The sequence below is a fragment of the Capricornis sumatraensis genome, chromosome 3 (assembly GCF_032405125.1).
Source record: "Capricornis sumatraensis isolate serow.1 chromosome 3, serow.2, whole genome shotgun sequence".
NCBI lineage: Eukaryota > Metazoa > Chordata > Mammalia > Artiodactyla > Bovidae > Capricornis > Capricornis sumatraensis.
The window spans coordinates 80,865,035-80,889,710 of record NC_091071.1 but is presented as its reverse complement, the minus strand read 5'-3'; the positions used below and the strand labels follow the sequence as shown (position 1 = coordinate 80,889,710).

The 24,676-nt window shown below is 38.7% G+C and overlaps 1 protein-coding gene across 1 annotated transcript in view; it reads right to left on the bottom strand.

The window, feature by feature from the left end:
- PLA2R1 (phospholipase A2 receptor 1) overlaps positions 1 to 24,676 on the bottom strand; it is a 124,926-nt gene that overhangs the window by 23,485 nt on the left and 76,765 nt on the right. Inside the window, exons 13-20 of the mRNA XM_068969499.1 lie at positions 24,056 to 24,201; positions 19,050 to 19,134; positions 15,961 to 16,093; positions 15,357 to 15,392; positions 14,579 to 14,736; positions 6,080 to 6,144; positions 5,698 to 5,804; positions 3,906 to 4,045 (exon numbers count right to left, since the gene is read on the bottom strand). Of these exons, the coding sequence (XP_068825600.1) occupies positions 3,906 to 4,045; positions 5,698 to 5,804; positions 6,080 to 6,144; positions 14,579 to 14,736; positions 15,357 to 15,392; positions 15,961 to 16,093; positions 19,050 to 19,134; positions 24,056 to 24,201 (870 nt within the window). The remainder of the gene's footprint in view (positions 1 to 3,905; positions 4,046 to 5,697; positions 5,805 to 6,079; positions 6,145 to 14,578; positions 14,737 to 15,356; positions 15,393 to 15,960; positions 16,094 to 19,049; positions 19,135 to 24,055; positions 24,202 to 24,676) is intronic.

Sequence of the window (24,676 nt, the reverse complement as noted above, 5' to 3'; positions counted from 1 at the left end):
GCAGATGACACCACCCTTATGGCAGAAAGTGAAGAGGAACTAAAAAGCCTCTTGATGAAAGTGAAAGAGGAGAGTGAAAATGTTGGCTTAAAGCTCAACATTCAGAAAACTAAGATCATGCATCTGGTCCCATCACTTCATGGGAAATAGATGGGGAAACAGTGGAAACAGTGTCAGACTTTATTTTCCTAGGCTCCAAAATCATGGCAGATGGTGATTGTAGCCATGAAATTAAAGGACGCTTACTCCTTGGAAGGAAAGTTATGACCAACCTAGATAGCATATTAAGAAGCATAGACATTACTTTGCCAACAGGTCCTTTGACAAAGGTCCATTTAGTCAAGGATATGGTTTTTCCAGTGGTCATGTATGGAAGTGAGAGTTGGACTGTGAAGAAAGCTGAGCACTGAAGAATTGATGCTTTTGAACTGTGGTGTTGGAGAAGACTCTTGAGATCCAACCAGTCCATTCTAAAGGAGGTCAGTCCTGGGTGTTCTTTGGAAGGAACAATGCTGAAGCTGAAACTCCAGTACTTTGGCCACCTCGTGCAAAGAGCTGACTCATTGGAAAAGTCTCTGATGCTGGGAGGGACTGGGGGCAGGAGGAGAAGGGAACGACAGAGGATGAGATGGCTGGATGGCATCACCGACTCGATGGACGTGAGTTTGAGTGAACTTCGGGAGTTGGTGAGGGACATTGAAAGGCCTGGCATGCTGCAATTCATGGGGTTGCAAAGAGTCGGACACTACTGAGTGACTGAACTGAACTGAACTGAGTATTGGCAGTAATCAAAAACATGGGTAATAACAAGTATTTTCAAGGATGTGGAAAAATTGTTAGCATACACTGTTGGCAGGATTATAAAATGGTTCAACCATTGTGAAAAACAGTTTGCTGGTTCTTCAAAAAGTTAAACACAGAATTAGCATATGATGTAGCAATTCCACTTCTAGGTATATACCACAAAGAAGTGAAAACAGGACTCCAGGAGATCCTTGTGTATGCCAATGTTCCTAGCAGATTTATTCATAATAGTTAAAAAGTAGAAATAACTGAAGTCCATCAACAAATGAATAGATAAACAAAATGTGATATGGAATATTAAGTCATAAAAGGAATGAAGTTCTGATGCATGCTATAACATGGGTGAACCTTGAAAGCATTATGCTAAGTTATCTAAGCCTGCCACAAAAGGGCAAACGTTGTATGAGTTCATTTATCTCAATTATCTAGAATAGGCAAACTCATAGAGATGGAAAATAGATTAGAGCTTACCATGGGCTGGAGGGGACTTCCGTGGTGGCTCAGATGGTAAAGAATCTGCCTGCAATGTGGGAGACCCAGGTTTGATCCCTGGGTCAGCAAGATCACCTGGAAAAGGGCTTGGCAACCCACTCCAGTGTTCTTGCCTGGAGAATTCCATAGACAGAGGAGCCTGGTGGGCTGCAATCCATGGAGTCGCAAAGAGTTAGACACAACTGAGCGTCTAACACTTTCTTTCACTTTATGGGCTGGAAGGGAAAGGGAACTGGGAGGCATTGCTTAGCCAGTTACAGAGTTTCTGTCTGGGATGATGATAAGCTTTGGAAACAGAAGTGATGGCTGAACAATACTGTGGATGTAATTAATGCCATGAACTGCACACTTAAAAATGGCTTAAATAGCATATTTTATATTATATATTTTACCACAATCAAATAACCTAAAAAACAATTGTCAAAGGTTTTAATAAAAAACTTAGTAATACTCAAATCCTATTGAATATTTGGTACTTTGTCATATTGAAATATATATGTAATTCATAACTCGTAAAAATATTTTATAGTTTTAGAAATAAGAAGCACTGAAAGTTTCAATTATTTTTTAAAGATATTCATTTATTCATATATTTGGCTGCACTGGGTCTTAGTTGCCGTATGTGGGATCTAGTTGCCTGACCAGGGATCAAAGCCAGGCCCTCTGCGTTGGGAATGTAGAGTCAGCCATTGGACCATCAGGGAAGTCTCTTGACTATTAAAAGCAATATATCTCTATACTATATAACATTTTAGAGAACGACTATATTATTTTAGAAAATATCTCACACTGCCACTGGACTGATTGTATCCCAGAGCTAAGGTGATTTGGTAATTCTTAAGGACTTATATGAAGTGGCAGCTGTAGGAAGGGGACAATACTCAGGGTCAGAAAATCTGAGGTTGATTCTCAGCCTGAGACTTATTTGCTGTAAGTTTCAAAAAATAACCTACACAACATTATTAGCCTCAGTCTTCTCATATGTAAGATGGTATAACTGTTCTGTGTATTTTAAACATTCAATAAAACAAGATATACACACACACACATACATATATGTATGTATATATGTAATTGCCAGCAGAAGCAGCTACAGGGTGGGAGAAACTCAAATGTCCATTGATGGATAAGTGGAAAAAAAAATGTGTTATGTACATATGATGGAATATCATTCAGTCTTCAAGAGGAAGGAAATTCTGACACTTGCTACAATATGGGTGAGCGTGGACGACACTGCTCTAAGTGAAATAAGCCAGTTACAAAAGGACAAGTACTATATGATTCCATTCACGTCTGGTATCTGAAGCTGTCAAATTAATAAAGACAAAGTAAAGTAGTGGTTGCTAGGGGCTGTGAAGAGGGAGAGTGAGAGGCTGTTGTTTAATGGGTTTAGAGTTTCAGTTTTACAAGATGAAAAAGTCTGCAGAGTCATTGCACAGCAACATGCATATGGTGGTGGTTTAAGTCGCCAAGTCGTGTCTGACTCTTGCAACCCATGGACTGTAGCCCGCCAGGCTTCCCTTCCATGGGATTTTCCAGGCAAGAATACTGGAGTGGATTGCCATTTCTTTCTCCAGGGGATCTTCCTGACCCAGGAATCGAACCCAGGTCTCCTGCATTGCAGGCAGATTCTTTACCGACTGAGCTATGAGGGAAGCATATACTTAACACTAAAAATGATTAAGATAGTAAATTCTATGTTATGTGAATTTTACCACAATTAAAAATATCAGTCCCAAATATGTATGTGCTTAATAAATATGTATTAAATACACATGACCTCATAACAATGAGAGGAAGATCGCAAGGGAGAGAATGCCTTGCCAATGAAACTAAACATATAGACTGAAAATTGCCTATGCTGGAGGAGCAATTTCATATTAGTATATGAAATTATGACACAGTTTGAGCTTTTTAATTATCAAAGAGTTAAACATTTATAATTTGAGATGCATTTTAATTACTTCACCTAAGGCCTATAAAGTAATTTTATTTTAAAACAAGGAATGGAGGGGAAATTTTGGCCTTAATTGGAGACAGTATCAGAAATAATAAATCTGGCTTACAATATCCCCACTGGCCACTTTAAAAAATTAAAAAAAAAATTCGATTCTTCATGGAAGCACCAGCTTTATGAGGCTCAAGACAAAGTTGACTGAGCTACGTTATTAGTTGGTCAATTCACAAGGCATGTAGAGCTCTATGTCGGCTCCAGGCAGAAAGACACAAAAGAAGAAAACAGTCTGGGCCCTCTGGAGTTGACAGCTCATTTGGGAACATGGCCTAGATACACACACACACACGTGTGCATGCACGCACATCACAACTAAATGAAATAGTCATACAGCACAATGAATGACAATGTCAGTGGCAAAAACTAAGTATACAAATGAAGGGTGGTGTCAAAGCTGTTTTTGACAAAACCATCTTATTTCAAGAGATCTGTCCCTAAATAGAAAACTTCTCAAATGCCTTGAAAATTGTGACAAAAATATTCCAGGTCCAATGGACAACTCATGGTTTTTCAAAGCCAGGCCCACTTTTGATTACATTCTAAAATTAACATCTACAAAAGAAAAACAAAAGCAACTTTTTGAAAACAAGTTTACCTTATAGTCAAAATATAACCATCCTTTGGGACATGTTCCATGTTGTTTTGGAATATCTCTCTCTTTTTCTATGACCCAAACCTTTTTTCGCTTACAGATGCTAGGCATAGAAATTGAACACTCTTCACTAGCCCAGAGACCTGGAGGAGAAAATGGTTAGAAATAATAGAAAATAATGGTGATGTAGAAATTCTGTAATGGTCAATTTTTTTTGTGACTGCTTTGGTTTACCATACTTTTTTAAATCTGGAAATTGAACTATATTTAACTACTAACTATAGAGTTCTCTGTGACAAGAGCTAACTGGGGAAAATGTCAAATCAGTATTTCTAATTTAAGAATGTAGAAATTTTGCAAATGCAAGAAAAATGCAAACAAATATTGGAAATGAAATCACAACACTGTTGAAAGTTTTAGGAACATTTGACTTGTTTAACAAAGGATATTTTTGTAGAGTAATATTTTTGTTTTACTAAGAGTGCAAGCTTTAATCAGTTGTTGCCATGTGAGACTGGGGGCCTGCTATTTCCAAATCTCCTAATGTTTAATAAAAGCCAGAAAATATGAATTTTTGAAAGATTAAGATAAATAAATATTCTTTGTTTTAAAGTATTCCACTTCAAGGTAAAAAGAGGGAAAAGATTCTAAAATAACAGATGATCATTTCTACTCTAATTCTTAAAAATATAATAATTTAGAAAACATTTTTAGAAAAAAATAACCCAGGAACTTCCAAGGAAGAAGCACTTTTCAACACTGACCTTTGAACAAAACACACACTAATTAGAGACATGCCCTCAGGAAGATGTATCCCAAAGTCCTCAGTCTCTTAGAAAATAATTAGAAAGTCTTTATTTTCAGAGTAAAGATTATAGAATGTATTTCATTAGCATTCAAGTCATAAGTTCCAGAACAGGACAAGGATGCACGTAAATTGCAGGGGAAGATTCTGCTTTCTAGTGTGAGGGGTATGAGCCAAAAAGATATTGGCATTTTGAAGGAGGGGCTGGAATGCTATTTTCAATTCAGATTAGCTGCTCTTCTTCCAGAATCACAAACAGCCTTTCTGTAGGCTGTTGTGACACCTGCTGGCAAAAGCGAGCTGATTAACAACATGGATTTTCCTCTCCTTTCTCTGCAGTTGCCCTTAAGCCAGAGATGGCTTTCCATAGTTTTACTTCTCCTGACTTGGGAGGATCTGTTAGGAACATCATTACCTCTTATTGGATAGAAAGCGGAATGGATATGAGTGGACGATCAACCCCAATAACACTGCACTGATGCACAGAATGAAAAAACCCAGCTTAGACATACATGTGCCTCTAAGTCCAACTGGCAGGGCATTGGTGTTCTAAGGCAAGCAGCAATTAAGGCCAAATGTGTTAAAAAAATGAATTCAGGGAAAATTTTTCGTAAATGGAAAAAAATTTCAGAGGTTAAAGTTCTGGCCAATTATACACTGGATACTACAAAGAGATTTTTTTTAATGGGCCCGTATTGAAATTTCATAGAGAACAGTATTGGGCAAGTTCTGGACCCATTTCAGTAGGCACATTTTTGGTAGTTTTGGTTCAAGATGAAGGACTTATCTAGATGTAAACTATTTTCAAGAACATGAATGCATGGAACAAGCTGTAGGAAACTTAAGACTGATGAAATTAAACACACGCGGTTGAAAAGGAAAATAACCAAACAGAACCTTCTCACTGAATTAATGCAATTAAAAGGAGACTTTAAGTCTTCTGAAAATTATGTTTGCATTATAAACCCCAAAATGGATTAATAAAATAACCTGTTATGGATGAAATGAAGCCACACCTCTGGCTCTCATTAAGGCCCATAGATCTTTCTTTTCCTTTGTCCCAGTTCTGATATATTACTGGTGATCCATCTCTCCAACTGCAAGAAAATTAAGAAATTAAAAGTCTTCTCTCATTCTGCACATTCAGTCTCTAACACCATTTTTGGAGTTCTGGGGTATGAACTGGAGACATAATTATTTTATTAAATTAAAAAAAAATACTCATGTCTTTAGTTAGGGAAATGAAAATTTATAAGTTAAAGATAATGTTTGAAAGCTATTCAACAAATTAACCACTAAGATCTAGTCCAATCACTCTGCGAATAAAAAACCTGTCAAACAGGGTTAAATGCAAATTAATCTAGATCCATACCGAAATTCATCATTGGCTCTTTCTTCTCGAAGTCCAATCCACCAATTTACACCATACTTTGATAGCTATTTAAAAAAGAGAGAGAATGTCAGCATTTATTCTACTTGTTTTCCCTTTACACTATTAAGATTAATGGGGTTGCTGTTAATAGCTTTCTATTCTTCAGTATTTTACCCAGTTATTTAAAGAAGAGTACACTAAGGCCAAGCATCTTGAGAAAACCTGAAACTTCGTTTTTCTAAACTACTCCCTCTTCATTATAGAAGAAAATTGGAATCAAATATTTAAAATAGTTTTACTTTCATAACTTTGTTACAATGTTTCTTATATATGAGAAAATAAATTTTCTAACTCTCATAGTAGGGATTTATAAAGTAATATTGTAAAGTGAAATAGAATGTGAATTCCTTTGTAAACTAAAAGTTTAGTGACTTATTCTCTCAATGATTTATAAAAATTTACTGCAAAACCACAATACTTGAAAAACAATTCGAGGCATAAAGACCTCAACAGTAAAAAGAACTTGTATTTTAGGCATTAGTCTGATTGTAAGTATTAGCACTCTCCCCCATTCAAAAGGAAACTACAGTATAGGACGAAAGAATACTGCAGTATTTCCAGTGTTTGACAACTAGAAAATTATCCTTTCTATATTTTATTAATTTATGCCATTATTTATCACATAATCTCAGTACAATAAAGAATAAACTTGAAACATCATAGACATGCATGTGCATATCCACATTAGACCAGATGTAATACTGGACTTATGACCCAGGAAATTGAAATTCCCTCTTCTACTATAAAGGAAGAAGAGGCATTAAGGATTTCTCTAAGGCCTCTAAATCAATATTGTTTATTGTGTGTGTGCTGTGTGTGAAATGTAACTTAATTTTTTATGCTAAAACCCTGTTAATTTGAAGACATTCTACATTTAAATTTTCACTTTCATTTCTTCTGTAAAGACTTGGAGATGCATTTTAAAAATATATTTTTTTCCCATGTGAATTTCAAGTCATCATACAAGAGAACCTAATAGCTCTCTAACATTCTGATTTATACGTGAGTATTTTTACTCCTTAACCAGTGTGGCTGTCTGCCACATCAGCAATTTGGGAATAATGCAAGATGGAGCGACTGTAGTTTTGGCTCCCGGAGGTGCTGTTTCATGGACATGTTCTTACACGCTGAATCTAGGCTCCTATTGTCAGCCTCTGGAATGGGTCCATGGAGACTGGCTGTGAACTCAGTGGGAGAACCACAACCATTTCATTCAGTCTAAAGAGGTCTCGTGTGCAACAATAGTGGGAATCATGGTCTGCTTGTTCACTGCCCCAATTAAGGATCTGTAAAGACAAATTACAACTACCACATCTTAAGTGGCATATTTATTACCACCTCAATTATAGCATGGTAATCCTCCACATGGTACATCACAACCTGTTGTGACATGGGACAGAACTTCATAGGTCAAGTGAGAAGACACTCAGAGTAAAAAAATCCAATGTGAAAAATAGATGTTGTGGATTTCAGTTTAGGTGTAAAACCACAACAATAAAAGGTACTAGTATTCTTTTGTATAAAAAATGTGACACAGCCATGGACTTCGTAATATCAATTATGTTTTGTTACAAGTATTCATTGTAGATAGCATCATATGGGGAGAACACTTAGCATAAACAAATAACCCACAATAATATCCAATATGCTAATCTACAAAGCAATGTAAGGGAGAACAACCTGTTATCTCTTAAAATGTTTCCATAAAAATAGCAAAACCAAATTATTTTAAGGATTTAAAACACCAGATTTTGGGGGATGACTAATAGATTTGATATATTTTTGTCAGAAATTTTTTGAAATAAAATTGAAAAAATAAGAGTAAACTGCAATTTTGAAATGCAAATATTTATTGCACAACACAGCATAACAATATTAGTTCATGTCAAACAACTCTTAAAGTGCTCATTGTTTTTATTTTTTTGGCATTGATCTGACCAATAAGATGACTCAAAAAATTTGTTCTCAAAAATTCCCTTGTGGTCTTCTGTTAGTCAAAGAGGAAATTATGCCTCATCACTTTCCCAAGATGGAAACATTCTATTAAAAAAATTCTGCTTCAGACTTTTAAAAAACTGCATCCAGCTTTCTTTCTCAATAATTAGTTCTTCTACTCCCCCAAAGAATGATATTTTTGTCTTTCGTATTTCTGAGTTACTATTCTTTGTAGAGAAGCTATACAATACATATGTAACTTTAAAAATATTTAATTACTTCTATTCTTCCTGCAATTATAGTATGGATGTGAAACAAAAATGAGTGGTATGACCTCTACATGTTTAGTTCCTCACCCAGAACTTCTGGACTGACCTAAGAAATGTAGGTCACCATAAATACTATCACTACCTTGAACAAAAATTGCCTAACAGCTACAACTATGCAGGAGGAAGAACTGCTTTAGAAAGACACAGCATTCTTCTCTCTAAATTGACGCCACTCCCTTTGGCTCCCTTGCCCCATGCTGTGTCTCCCCACCCTTTACTCTCTGTGGCACACTGTGGTGTTGGATCAGTCAGCCGCTCACCTGTGACACTGAAAGAACATTCTGTATCAACCGGGTCGTAGGCTGGGTAACACTTTTACCATCTAAGACACCACAGGGTTTGTCTGGCTTGGAACTCTAGATCATGGCACTGGCTATGCCTTCTTAAATGGCTAAGCCCATGGGGTTTTACTATTCCATTCCATGAGAGGTATTAACTCTGCCATTCCCACTGGCTTCCCAACCACCAAAGACTGAGAGAGTGAATTACGGAAAAGGTGAAGAGAGAAGGGTACAGAGGTTCTCCAAAGACCTAAGCTCTGCTGGAAGGATCAAAGAAGCCCTTCACTATTCATGTCTGAGACAGAGCTGGCAGCTATCATTTGGGGAGGGACTTTATATTATTTCATTTTTAATTAATTAAAAAATTGAGGTATAGTTCATTTACAATATTATATTAGTTTCATGTGTATAACATAGCAATTTAAAATCTTTTACAGATTATACTCCACTAAATTTATTGTAAAATAATGGCTATATTTCCCTGTGCTGTATAATATATCCTTGAAGCTTATTTATTTTATACAAAGTAGGTTATACTTCTTAATCCTCTACCCTTATCTTGCCCCTCCCCTTTTCTTCTCCCCACTGATGATCACTAGTTCATTTTCTGTAACTATGAGCTTGTTTCTGTTTTGTTATATTCATCATTTGTTTTATTTTTTGGATTCCACATATAAGTGATAACACACAGTATTTATCTTTCTCTGACTTACTTCATGAAGCACAATACCCTCTTGGTCCAAACATGTTGTTGCAAATGGCCAACTTTCATTCTTTTTATGACTAATATTCCACTGCATATATATGACACATCTTTATCCATTTATCTATTGATGGACACTTAGATTATTTGCCTATCTTGGCTATTGACAAAACGTGGTCCCCTGGAGAAGGGAATGGCAAACCACTTCAGTATTCTTGCCTTGAGAACCCCAGGAACAGTGTAAAAAGGCGAAAAGATGTGACACTGAAAGATGAACTCCCCAGGTCGGTAGGTGCTCAATATGCTGCTGGGGAAGGGCTCAGTAAAGAATGAAGAGGCTGAGCTAAAGCAAAATCAACACCCAGCTGTGGATGTGATTGATGACAGAAGTAAAGTCCGATGCTGTAAAGAACAATATTGCATAGGAACCTGGAATGTTAGGTCCATGAATCAAGGTAAAGTGGACGTGGTCAAACAGGAGATGGCAAGAGTGAACATCAACAGTTTGGGAATCAGTGAACTAAAACGGACTGGAATGGGCAAATTTAATTCAGATGACCATTACATCTACTACTGTGGGCATGAATCCCTTGGAAGAAATGTAGGAGGACTTACAGTCAACCAAAGAGTCCAAAATGCAGTACTTGGGTGCAGTCTCAAAAATGACAGAATGATCTCTGTTTGTTTCCAAGGCAAACCATTCAATATCACAGTAATCCAAGTCTATGCCCCAATCACTGATGCCAAAGAAGCTGAAGTTGAATGGTTCTATAAAGATCTACAAGACCTTCTAGAACCAACACCAAAAAAAGATGTCCTTTTCATCATAGGGGACTGGAATGCAAAAGTACATAGTCAAGAGATACCTGGAGTAACAAGCTAGTTTGGCCTTGGAGTACAAAATGAAGCAGGGCAAAGACTAACAGAATTTTGCCAAGAAAACACACTGGTCATAGCAAATTACCCTCTTCCAACAACACAAGAGAAGACTTTACACATGGACATCACCAGATTGGTCAATACCAAAGTCAGATTGATTATCTGCTTTTCAGCCAAAGATGGAGAAGCTATATATAGTCAGCAAAAACAAGACAGGGAGCTGACTGTGGCTCAGATCATGAACTCCTTATTGCCAAATTCAGACTTAAATTGACGAAAGTAGGGAAAACCACTAGACAATTCAGGTATGACCTAAATCAAATCCCTTACGATTATACACTGGAAGTGACAAATAGATTCAAGGGATTAGATCTGATAGAGAGCCTGAAGAACTATGGATGGAGGTTCATAACGTTGTATAGGAAACTGTGATCAAAACCATCCCCAAGAAAAAGAAATGCAAAAAAGGCAAAATAGTTGTCTGAGGAGGCCTTACAAATAGCTGAGAAAAGAAGAGAATTAAAGGGCCAAGGAGAAAAGGAGAGATATACCCGTTTGAATGCAGAGTTCCAAAGAATAGCAAGGAGAGGTAAGAAAGCCTTCCTAAGTGATCAATGCAAAGAAACAGAGGAAAGCAACATAATGGGAAAGACTAGAGATCTCTTCAAGAAAATGAGAGATACCAAGGGAACATTTCCTACAAAGATGGGCACAGTAAAAGACAGAAATTGTATGGACCTAACAGAAGCTGAAGATATTCAGAAGAGGTGGCAAGAATACACAGAAGAACTATACAAAAAGAGCTTAATGACCCAGATAACTATGATGCTGTGATCACTCACCTAGAGCCAGACATCCTGGAGTGTGAGTCAAGTGGGCCTTAGGAAGCATCACTATGAACAAAGCTAGTGGAGGTGATGGAATTCCAGCTGAGCTATTTCAGATCCTAAAAGACAATGCTGTGAAAGTGCTGCACTCAATACACCAGCAAATTTGGAAAACTCAGCAGTGGCCACAGGACTGGAAAAGTTAGTTTCATTACAATTACAAAGAAAGGCAATGCCAAAGAATGTTCAAGCTGCTGCACAATTGCACTCATCTCACACGCTAGCAAAATAATGCTCAAAATTCTCCAAGCCAGGCTTCAACAGTATGTGAACTGAGAGCTTCCAGATGTTCAAGCTGGGTTTAGAAAAGGCAGAGCAACCAGAGATCAAATTGCCAACATCTGCTGGATCATAGAAAAAGCAAGAGAATTCCAGAAAAACATCTATTTCTGTTTTATTGACTATGCCAAAGCTTTTGACTGTGTGAATCACAACAAACTAGGAAATTCTAAAAGAGATGGGAATACCAGACCACCTGACCTTCCTCCTGAGAAATCTGTATGCAGGTCAGGAAGCAACAGTTAGAACTGGACATGGAACAACGGACTGGTTCTAAATTGGGAAAAGGATACGTCAAGGCTGCATATTGTCACCCTGCTTATTTAACTTCTATGCAGAGTACATCATGCAAAATGCCAGGCTGGATGAAGCACAAGCTGGAATCAAGATTGCCGGGACAAAAATCAATAACCTCAGATATGCAGATGACACCACCCTTATGGCAGAGATTGAAAAGGAACAAAAGAACCTCTTGATGAAAGTGAAAGAGGAGAGTGAAAAGCTGACTTAAAATTCAACATTTACAAAACTAGATCATGGCATCCGGTCGCATCACTTCATAGCAAATAGATGGGAAAACAATGGAAGCAGTGACAGACTTTATTTTTTTGGGCTCCAAAATCACTCCAGATGGTGACTGCAGCCATGAAATTAAAAGACGCTTGCTCCTTGGAAGAAAAGCTATGACCAACCTAGACAGCACATTAAAAAGCAGAGACATTTACTTTACCCCCAAAGGTCTATCTAGTCAAAGCTATGGTTTTTCTAGTAGTCATGTATGGATGTGAGAGTTGGACCATAAAGAAAGCTGAGCGCTGAAGAATTGATGCTTTTGATCTGTGGTGTTGGAGAAGACTCTTGGGAGTCCCTTGGACTACAAGGAGATCCAACCAGTCCATCCTGAAGGAGATCAGTCCTAAATATTCATTGGAAGGACTGATGCTGAAGCTGAAACTCCAATACTTTGGCCAATTGATGTGAAGAACTGACTCATTTGAAAAGAACCTGACAGACTGAAGTCAGGAGGAGAAGGGGATAACAGAGGATGAGATGGTTGGATGGCATCAGCGACTCAATGGACAGGAGTTTGAACAAGCTCCGGGCGTTGGTGATGGACAGGAAAGCCTGGCGTGCTGCAGGCCGTGGGGTAGCAAAGAGTCGGACAGAACCGAGCAACTGAACTGAGCTGACTGCTGAACATTGGGGCGCATGTATCTTTTAAAATTAGTGTATTTATTTTTTCCAGATATATACCTAGGAGTGGAATTGATGGATTCTTTGAGGAATCTTTGTGTTGTTTTCCATAGTAGCTGCACCAATTTACATTCTCACCAACAATATACAAGGGCTACCTTTTGGAGGATGGATTGTTTTAATATAATGCACATGCTGTTCTGCGGCCCACAGCGGTTTTTGAAAATGACCTTGTAAGTCAGATGACTTGGGTTCACTTCCAAATTCCACTACCAAGCTGCTGCGTAACAAAGTTGTTTCACCCATTTAAAGGCTTAGCTTCCTCATCTGTAAGATCTGCTGCTGACGGACTTCTCACAGAGAGTTCTTAGAAAGACTGAATGCCATTAAACATTAGTGCTTCGCAGTGCTTGACACTGTGACAGTAAGTATTGGCCAATTATTACTTCCTTTTGGGATGTGCCCTTTACATGTTGATAGATTGGTTTTCAGCCATTCACCTGGTCTCTTGTTACTGCCACTTGGGGCAAGGAGTCTGCCTCTGCCGTCTAGCTAAAGAAACAAATGGATTTTCTGAGGTCGTGATATATAACTCGTTGATGCTTAATGTTCTGGTTTTGACTTACGTGTTCCATTTGTAGGAGATGAAGAGTAGTGATGTAATGCATGAACTGATACTAGGGGATAGCCTGTTCCCCTGGGTGGTCTGCCACTGTGTCTCTGTGGGGCAGTGTAGTTGTCACCTAACCCCTCTGGTTCTTGGGTTTTCCACCTAAAGCCAGTAGTGGACCCAACCTGCATCCTCCTCACTGTATGTGTTCAAAGAGAATTACAGAGACAGGAAAGCCCTATGAGATGTGAGGGAAGACATTTCTCTTACAAGTCAAGGGTGCTTTAACATAGAACTTCATTTTACCAGTTAACTTACAAACATATGAAAAGATGATAGAGCAATAAAGGATTCCTGGAGACCATGAAATAATGTTAAATTATGGAAAAAGAAAAAAGGCTCACTCTTACCTTTAATAGTTTCCTAGAGAAAATTAGGAATGAGGTTGTTCCTCCCTGGTGCCCCCTTGGTAATTTGTACAGACTGCTCTCTTTTCTTTTTACTACATTGTGTTATTTCCAGCTTTTTAAAGACGCTGACTGTATCTCATTTTTGTGTCCTTGACATTTTTGTGTCCTTGACAAATACCACAGTGCCTGAGACAAAGCTAATGCTCAATAAATGCTTACTGAAGAAATACACGGAAAACCTGACACTATTCCTTGGTAGTCTATTTCGTATTTAATAGATTTTCCATGCTCCTTTCTAATTAGCCTAGCTTCTCAAAGGATTAAGTCCAGTCTTTATCTGAAGTTGAAATGTAGAACCACTTCTTACCATTTTCTGTATAGAGTCTAAAAAATATTGTACTCTTATAAGTAAAATTTGGAATTTTAAAACAGCATGCACCTCCCAGTAATCCTTGTCCCTCATCAGTGCTTAATCTTCCTGCATGCATCTATCCACTTATCTTTTTCTAAACTACTACGTAGTTCTATTTACTTGTATTGCTTGCAGTTTTCCTTCCTAGACTAGACTAGAAGCTCCAGGTGGGCAGGGATTTTGGTCTATTGGAAGCACTGATAAAACCTCAGCCCCTAGAATAGTAGATGCAGAATAAATAAGCTTTGACTGATGGAACGAACCTCACAAAACAATAAAATTCTACTCACTCATCTTTGTTGCTAAAAAAGCATGAGAAGCGAAATAACCGACGAACATAGTAAACCTGTGTTTCCATTATTTTCTCTAAATCTTTGTAACAGGAAGAAAAACAATTCTTAAAAATCTAAGACTTTCAATGAAACAAATTAATGTCTGAAGTCTTTTGAAAACAAAACCCCTCAAGGACTGACGAAGGAGTTAAGCTCTGAGTTTCTCATAGTTAATCAAATTTAAGTACCGCTCTTATTTTGCTGTGGATGAATTCTTGTTCACGTGCAGAATGAATAGTGAGAATATCACTGCGCAGCCAGCCACAGACAAACTCAAAGGAGGACCATTCCGAGGCATAAATATGAAAAAGGTACTCTGCATCCTGATAAAAGAGCCAGGGTGCATCTGGAAGAGAAATAAGCAATGGAAGTGATACAACAATTATTGAGCAATGTAATGCAAACATAAATATGATTGACCTCACATGTGTAATTTAGTCACTCACCGTTAAGAAAATGTGTGTGAATACACCTACTCCCACACATACATAAGTATACAGTTTATTTTCACTGGTCTCTTTCATATATGAAACATGAAGTCTGGGCTAGATGCATATTTTAAAATCATGTGCCATAAAAATGGAGTTAAGCTATGATATTACTCTTTAGTAATATTTAATGACATTTTGATTTTTAAAAATATGTATTTATTTATTTGGCTACACTGGGTCTTAGTTGTGGCTTGCGGGATCTTCCATCTTTGTTGTGGCATGCGGGATCATTAGTTGTGGCATGAGGAATCTAGCTCCCTGACCAGGGATGAAACCAGGGCCTCTTGTATTGGGAGTGTTGAGTCTTACTCACTGGCCCACAAAAGAAGTCCCTAGTTTGATTATTTATTAATGGTTAATTTGAACAAATTAGTTCTCAATCAACACAAGAAAAGAGTAACTCCACTGGTGCTATGTAACAACAGAGTAATGGTATGAAGTAGCATAACGTTAGAAATTCAGGAATAGTTCTTACCATACTGATACCAGGGTGGAACCTTGGGTCTCACATCTGTAAAGTAAAAGCAAGCCAGTGTGAGTGATGTTTATTTACAGATGTACTATCTCTGAATTACTTCAGGCCTAAACACAATATTTTGGACTTTGGTTTTTAAAAGATTATTGAGAACCAGATGTTGCTTGGAAAGTGATCAGTTCTCCTACTTGAAGAGGAGGCTCCAGAGAGCAATCTGGTTAAAGAAGAAAGGTTGTGAACACTTATTGAGAGCCTATTGTGTGTTGCACACTGTGCTGGTGCTTTCACTTAATCTGATAAGTAATCTTGTTTGTAATGTCACAGTGACATTTCTTCCAGGTTGTACTTGCAAAATACAATACTCCAGAACATGGGGAGTTATCTTCATTTCCCACTAACTTAGCATATTGCACTGGTGTCATTTTTTCTCATTCCACCATGATACACTTTTTTTTTGCTAAAATGGTGCAATCTGGTTCATCATGAAGGTTGTTGGTACTGTGGCCCAGGCTGCTTAAATTTTAGACCTCTGTAACTGTTGCCTTGGGAAAATGCTATAGATGGTTAGAAAGCAAACAAACAGTAAAAATCTTAATATTTTTACCTCTTGGAATTTTGCATATCCATTCACGTTTGGAACCACAGTATGAGGGTAGCAACGTTTTATTTGCCTTATAAACAGCACAATTTCTTGCATCTTCTCCAAAATAAGAATTGTCTAAAAATGAAGAGACAACCTGCAGCAGATGAAGTTCATTATTCCTTAATACTGATTCTCCACAAAAGTTTTCAAATGATCAAAAAGGCATCCCTGTAGAAAATCACAATAGACTTCTGGAGGAAGCAAGTTACGATGCCAGTTAAAGGTGGTTCCACATGTGTGGAAAGCAAGCTAATGAAAACTTTAGCATTTTTTCTTGAAGATTCTTTTTCTGTTTTTTTAAAAAGAGGCATGCTACTCCTTTCTCCAGAAGGAATAAGTCAGATGAAGTTGCACTGTTTTCTCACTTAAGGTTAGGCTAGCTTTGGGATCTTGGGTAAACTTTTTAGTGGCTCAAGGATCTTTCAGAATTGAATCTCATCTTTGATGTAGATTCTTTTGCTTTTAGTCTCTAATGCTCAGTCAACCCTAGCTTTAATCAAGAAACTATCTATTTCTATGAATGAACACACAACAGGAGTATTGACTAGAGATTCAAACTTCTCAATGATTTAGTGACTGCTCAGCTCAGTTGCTTTAGTCATGTTCAACTCTGTGCGACCCCATAGATGGCAGCCCACCAGGCTCCCCTGTCCCTGGGATTCTCCAGGCAAGAACACTGGAGTGGGTTGCCATTTCCTTCTCCAATGCATGAAAGTAAAAAGTGAAAGTGAAGTCGCTCAGTCATGTCCGACCCTTCACGACCCCATGGACTGCAGCCCACCAGGCTCCTCCGTCCATGGGATTTTCCAGGCAAGAGTACTGTAGTGGGGTGCCATCGCCTTCTCCGATTTAGTGACTACTTGATAGAAATGTGGATCGACCATGAGTAAGACTCAGGTAAAAATCTGAAAAAAAAGAGAGGGTTTTGAAACGATTTATGCTTCCCTGGTAGCTTAGGGGTGAAGAATCTGCCTGCAATGCAGGAGACACAGGTTCGATCTCTGGGTTGCGAAGAGCCCCTGGAGAAGGAAATGGCAACCCACTCCAGTATTCTTGCCTGGGAAATGCTATGGACAGAGGAGCTTGGCAGGCTATATAGTCCACGAGGTCACAATAGTTGGACACGACTTAGCTACTAAACCACCACCACATACTCACCTTCAAATATGTACAAAGTCATGCAATAATTCATCTAATATATATATATATATATATATAAAGTTCAGATTCAGAGAATGGCATGCGTTTGATATTTATTCTATCCAGAGGGAAGTGGTGAGGGACTCAGTCCACTGCTTCATGGCTTTATCTCATTGACTCTGAACCAAACTGTCTATGCCTCTCCTATTACTAATAAGTTTGTTTGTTTTACTGAAAGACATTGTCGACCTCTATGCACCACATTTTATTTTCCAAGCGCCATATTGACGTTAACCACCCAACTGTGCTATGTGGTGGCTGCCATGAATGGGGCAGGTCAACCCTGCTTTATGCTCCTTCCACTCTCTGGGCCTTGGCTTCTTCATCAGCAGAGTAGATGGGTGAGGCTAGGTCATCTCCAAGATCTCTTCATGACCTCTGGTCCTGATGCCTTTTTCAAAGAAGCAGTACTGGCGTGGTATTTTTTTTTCCAACTAGCACACTCATTATTTTTATTCCCACTTAAGCATATAGTTTTTCTGCAAACCATTTCCTTGCTACAGATTTGAACACCATCTATGTATCAGGTCTAAAGATCCCTTTTCTCTTTTGATCTTTACTATGTCAAAATTTGGCTGCTGCTATTTTGCCAATGAGGAGACTTTACGACATTGTGGCTTTGGAGGCAGACAACCTGTATACAAATGCTGTCTCTCTTATGTATTATTTTAGGCAAACTACTTAATCATTTTAATACCCACTATGTTGAATCACTGTAGTGATGAAAAGAGGTCATGCAGGGTTGCACTCAACTCAGTGCTCAGAACTTAACTGGGGCTCAATGAATAGGAGCTGTATTAAATGCTCACTGCAGGCTGTTGCTAACCCCAGTTCACTGGTGAAACTAAATAATTTGATTTCTCTTGTGCCTTCAGATGGATCTCATTTTAATTTGGGTTACTGCTTCTGTTTTTTTTTTTTTTTTTTCGTCTATCATGAGGAAGATCTCAGAAGTCCTCACTGTGCCTGAAAAAAAATGTAATTGTGAGTTCCTTTTTTCCTTCATGAGGTTTTTACACATGTGAGGCTGAATGAGAAACAATTATTTGTTTTTCCTCCCAAATAATTTTCTTTGACTGAGAAGGAGGTACAGCTTCTTAAACCTGGCATTTCTGTTCTTTTAAAGTGAGAGAAACTGAAGATATTTCTTTTCACTGTGACATAGACAAGGGTCTCACCCTCACATGATCAGGTGCTATGCAGGAGAGGGAGGGTGGGGCAAAGGAAGCATGCTGCTGCTGCTGCTGCTAAGTCACTTCAGTTGCGTCCAACTCTGTGCAACCCCATAGATGGCAGCCCACCAAGCTCCCCTGTCCCTGGGATTCTCCAGGCAAGAACAGTGGAGTGTTGCCATTTCCTTCTCCAATGCATGAAAATGAAAGTGAAGTCGCTCAGTCGCGTCCGACTCTCAGGGACCCCGTGGACTGCAGCCCACCAGGCTCCTCCATCCATGGGATTTTCCAGGCAAGAGTACTGGAGTGGGGTGCCATCGCCTTCTCCAAAAGGAAGCATGGTATTATTTTAAAGAATAGTTGTGTTTCTGCTGGAGATTCTTCACATGGAAGATGGTTTTCAGGGCTTTTTCAGAGATTTTTATTTCCTTTTAGAATGAGATTTTTTAGCTAGCTTTGGAAGTATCTGGCTAGCAAAGGTTTCTCAAGACCTTGCTGAAATGACTCTTTTGATACCAAGATCTGGGGTATTTACCAAGATCTGGGGTACTTTTGATTTAGGTCTGAGTCATAGGGAACATGGCTGTTCTTTCTAGGTTCTCTTGGTTGGTTTACCAAGTGGTTCAAGAGCCACCTGCCTTAAATTCATCTCCTTTTCTCCAGCTTGGAAAGACTTACAGGAGTTCCATCAGACCATTCCCAAGAACCAGCATTCAGTGGGTTTCTTTTATTAAATCCAATCCAGAACTGTCTTTCTTCTGTCCTGTGAAGAGAAGAAACTAAAACTTGGCCCTTTTCATTGAATTCACAATATTATGTAACAGGTTCAAAAATTCTTTGAAGTATTTAGTTATGTAGGAAACAGCTGACATGACTAGCAGAATTGATCAAGTGAGCAAGCATTTATTGACCATTTCCTGTAAGCAAAACCAGAGCTATAAAATAAACTGAGCAAGGACTAATCTCACTTCCTACCTCTCTTGGTTTGTATGGTGTGCTCACTGGGGATGGGCAGCTGGGAGAAAAGTCTGTCCATATTGAGAACATGGCTTTCTCATGGTCATTAGGAATGGCAACACCTTTCAGTTAGGACAAGAATACATGAAAGTGAGTTGGTAAGAAATTTGGAAACATCGTTTCCCTACTTTTCCCTATTTATTTACTACTTTACTGCATATTTATATTACTTTTCTACATTTGTTGTTCTTTTGTCAAATGTTCATGTACCCTCTGAGGGTTAATCACCACCATCACCATTTAATAAAAGGTTTACAGCAGGTTTGGTTCCTCCAACTATATCCCAGTGTAAATAATTCCACGGTGAATCAGTCTGAGGCATGGTAGATTAACTTCAGCCATCACCACTGGTTAGACTTCATGAGAAGCCCCACAGAGAACCTTCTTCCCTCCTGTTAGGTGGTGGACGAATATGTTAAACCACAGAGTATTCAATACAGCAAGCAATAAAGGCTAACAGTACAATGAACCATCTCACTAAGATAATTTTCTGAGGATAATTTTGAAGAATTAAAGATTTAAAGGATTAAGAAGTCATGACAGATGCTTTATTTTCCTTAGTGCACAGAAGCAAGCCTATTGTGAAGTATCTCCTTCTCAGATGTTTGAGCTCTTTTTCTTGAATGATACAAATGAATGTAAAATATGACTTAGAAAATTCCAGCATCACTGAGACCCATTGGTCACTACCATGATTATAACTTACATTTAAGGTTGTGGGAAGGTGAGAATGCTGCCTTAAGCTTAAGCTAGGCAGATTCATCTCAGTGACCAGGCTGAAGACCCACATCACTCTCCCTGTATTGAGAAGTTTTTATTCTTTTTCTCACTGAATTCAGAGTTCTACATTTTTCCTGCCATATACTCACTCCTAGAATATGAACTGGTATTTATTTTCTCTCCAGCAATTTCCTAAAGTTGTATAATTTTAACTAGTTACTATATGATAAAAATAAAAAAATAGAAAAACAATGCCATAGGAAGAAGAAGCACTATGCTAACGATGAGAATTTGTTTATTTGGTATAATTAAGCATGAGATTTGGCTGAACTCCCTGGCAGTCTTGGACAAAAAGTAGAATATACATTATATAGCTTTTGTGATTAGGTGTTAAATATCAATAATTTGATAGATACTTGACCTGACACCAAATTCTGTGAGACATTCCAAATGTGAGAATTTATATAAACAGAAGTGATATAATGAAACTTGATGTTACAGCAAACTTGGAGGCAGTTTGCATGTATTGTTTCATAGGGCAGACCTTATGATACACAAGTGTGAAAGGATGTTTTACAAGGGGCTGAGCCTTTGATTGTGTGGACCACAACAAACTCTGGAAAATTCCTAAAGAGATGGGAATACCAGACCAACTGACTTCCCTCTTGAGAAATCCGTATGCAGGTCAGAAAGTGGCAGTTAGAACTGGACATGAAACAACAGACTGGTTCCAAATAGAAAAAGGGGTACATCAAGGCTGTATATTGTCACCCTGCTTATTTAACTTACATGCAGAGTACATCATGAGAAACGCTGGGCTGGAAGAAGCACAAGCTCGAATCAAGATTGCTGAGACAAATATCAGTAACCTCAGATATGCAGATGATACCACCCTTGTGGCAGAGAGCGAAGAGGAACTAAAGAGCCTCTTGATAAAAGTGAAAGAGGAGAATGAAAAAGTTGGTTTAATAGTCAACATTCAGAAACTAAGATCATGGCATCTGGTCCCATCACTTCATGGCAAATAGATGGGGAAACAGTGGAAACAGTGTCAGACTTTATTTTCTTGGGTTCCAAAATTACTGCAGATGGTGACTGCAGCCATGAAATTAAAAGATGCTTGCTCCTTGGAAGAAAAGTTATGACCAAAAAGTTATGACCAACCTAGACAGCATATTAAAAAGCAGAGATATTACTTTGCCAACAAAGGTCTGTCTAGTCAAAGCTATGGTTTTTCCAGTAGTCATGTGCAGAGAAGGCAATGGCACCCAACTCCAGTACTCTTGCCTGGAAAATCCCATGGATGGAGGAGCCTGGTAGGCTGCAGTCCATGGGGTCGCTAAGAGTCGGACACGACTGAGTGACCTCACTTTCACTTTTCACTTTCATGCACTGGAGAAGGACATGGCAACCCACTCCAGCATTCTTGCCTGGAGAATCCCAGGGATGGGGGAGCCTGGTGGGCTGCCGTCTATGTGGTCGCACAGAGTTGGACACGACTGAAGCGACGCAGCAGCAGCAGCAGCAGCATGTATGGATGTGAGAGTTGGAATATAAAGAAAGCTGAGCGCCGAAGAATTGATGCTTTTGAACTGTGGCGTTGGACAAGACTCTTGAGAATCCCTTGGACTGTAAGGAGATCCAACCAGTCCATCCTAAAGGAAATCAGTCCTGAATATTCATTGGAAGGACTGATGTTGAAGCTGAAACTCCAAAACTTTGGCTACCTGATGCAAAGAACTGACTCATTGGAAAAGACCCTGATGCTGGGAAAAATTGAAGGTGGGAGGAGAAGGGGACAACAGAGGATGAGATGGTTGGATGGCATCAAAAACTCAATGGACATGAGTTTGAGTAAACTCCGGGAGTTGGTGATGGACAGGGAGGCCTGGCTTGCTGCAGTCCATGGGGTCGCAAAAAGTCGGACACGACTGAGTGACTGAACTGAACTGAGGTCATGAAGCCAAGTTACAACTTATAACAGTGGAGATGATCACATTTCCCTTGGATCTGAGGCCCCATACCTGACTAGCAATCCAATAAACCAGGGAGCTTCTTGAACTTTTCCTCACCCTCAGAGAATCTGACTCAGCAGCCCTGGCATGAGACTAGAGGGCGCCTTGTCATCAAGTTTCCTGAGTGAGTGTGAGAATCAGCCAAGTTTGGGAACCATGGTCTCAGGACAGCATTTCCTGCAGGGCCTATCAGTTCTATGGGATTTTAGATAAGTGGTGTCAAAAAAATAAAAAAGTTTTGTGGTCAAAGAAAGTGCTTCCTTCTAGAAGCCTTTACAATACTAATGTATATGGCAAATTTCCAAGATAGCACCTTGTTTTGCAAACATATTTGACCACAGAATCCCCCTATTTCCCCTGGAGTACTCCATGAGACACACATTGGGAGATACTACCACCCTTAAGGTCATTTTTATAGATGCTAGAGGTGAATAATTTGATGGTGTTACATATTATCCTTCTTAGGGGAGGGTCCTAAAAGACATTTATGGGGTAGGCCAGGATTTTCCTCAAAAAGTAGTTCTGGATTTTCTCAGAGATTCAGATAAGTGTTTCACTGAGACTTCAGATTTCCAGACCTTGGAACACAGTACTCAGTATTATATTTGTTTGTGTTAAAATAAACGTATGAATGTGTGCCACCCCACCTCCCCTTAGACCACAGCACACAGCATCCTCAGGGGCAGGATTTTGTGTTACATCTGTCGCATTTTCCAGCCATCCATGCATCTCTGGTGACTCAGATGGTAAAGAATCCACCTGCAGTGCAGGAGACCTGGGTTTGATCCCTGGGTTGGGAAGAATCCCCTGGAGGAGGGCATGGCAACGCACTCCAATATTCTTGCCTGCAGAATCGCATGGACAGAGGAGCCTGGCAGGCTACAGTCCACGGGGTCACAAAGAGTCAGACACGACTGAGTGACTTCACTTTCACTTTCATGCATATAGTATTGTCCCTTTCACAGAAGACATTCCCAAAATACATGCTAACTGACCAGAACATTCTACAGTAAGAGGCCAAGGAATGAGAAGGCTCGCTAAAAGAGAATATGATGGCTGTTTTCAAATATTTGAAAATTGAGTAGACTTGATCTGTATTGCTCTGACTTACTACAAAGCTGATCTTTGAAACTAGCCTACAACAATGGAATGGATTATAGCCCAAGTAGGGAGCACCTTGAAACTGAAAAGAATTATGTAGACAGTAGACGGTCATAGGCATTTGGTAGAAGAAATTCCCATACTGGACTGGAGGTAGCACAAGACCTCTTATGTTTCTTCAAATTTAAATTTGATTGATTTTCTAACTTCACAGAATTGAAGATTCTGTAAACTTGCAAGATGGGTGCAAACAAGTGAATGCTTCTTTCCTCAAATGTAAAATTAGAAGATTGGATTGGAATTTTTAAAAAAATTAGTGAAAAAAAAATTAGTGAGACTTTCTTTTTTTCAAACAAAATATCACATGGATCCCTTCTGTATACAAAACACCTAGAAGTGAAGTCGGTTGGACCTACTCTGGTGACTCAAGTCAGCGAACAAAAGACTGCCCACTTGACCTCTCCTGCTCTGGGGGTTCAGGACCCTCCAGACCCTCAGACAGCACTTGGAAAATCACTGGGCTAGATAATTTCTGAACTTGGCAGAAAAACTCTAAAATTCTGTTATTAGACACATAGAAAAGATTTCAAGTATCCAAACAATCATCACTATGTTCAATGTTTTATGGAATGAGAACTTAGTGCAATATAAATATAAAACTAAAAGTATGTATTTTGCTCTCACAACTAGTTGCTTGTTGGTTTTAAACTTAAACACTTGAGGTTTTGAATATCCCAAACACTCCAAATATTTGAAATAATCATCCCTAAGAAGTCATCACTGGGAGACAAAATATTTGACTGCAATTTTTCAAAATTAACAAGTATTTACCGATTAAATTTTGAATGTAAGAGCTCATTCACAAAATTCTCTTCCTCAATATGGGCAAAGCTTGCAAGATGAGCTCCAAATTCTTCACAAAATTCTTCAGCTTCTCTCCATGTTCTTTTCATCAGGACTTTTTCACTATGAAATACCTGTATAGAAAAAGGGAAAAAGGTTGACACAGTCATAAATAACATAAGGCTGTTTAATTCTAGACAAAAGGATTTACAGTAATATAATTGTTGTCATTATTCTACATTAAAGGATTGATAGAGAAGGGAGAATTAACATTTATTGAACTAAAATGTATCTACTTGTCTAAAAACTATTATCTCATCTTATTCTCCAAACAAAGACGTGCGGAGGATATGATGAGGACTCTTTTCCTCCATAAGAGTTTTTTGTCCCCCTCCTAAATATCCTATGACTGGCATACGCTTGTCCCTTTGTGAAATGTTTGTCAAGAGATGAGGAGAGTCAGGCTAAGAGAAATTTACAATTTCAGGTCAACAAATTTCAGGTCAAAACAGCCACAGACTAGCAGAGCTAGGATTAGACCCAGTATTCCGTGGCTGAAGGAATCTGGCTGACTCAGGGGAAGAGATGAGAAATGAGACCTGAAACCTA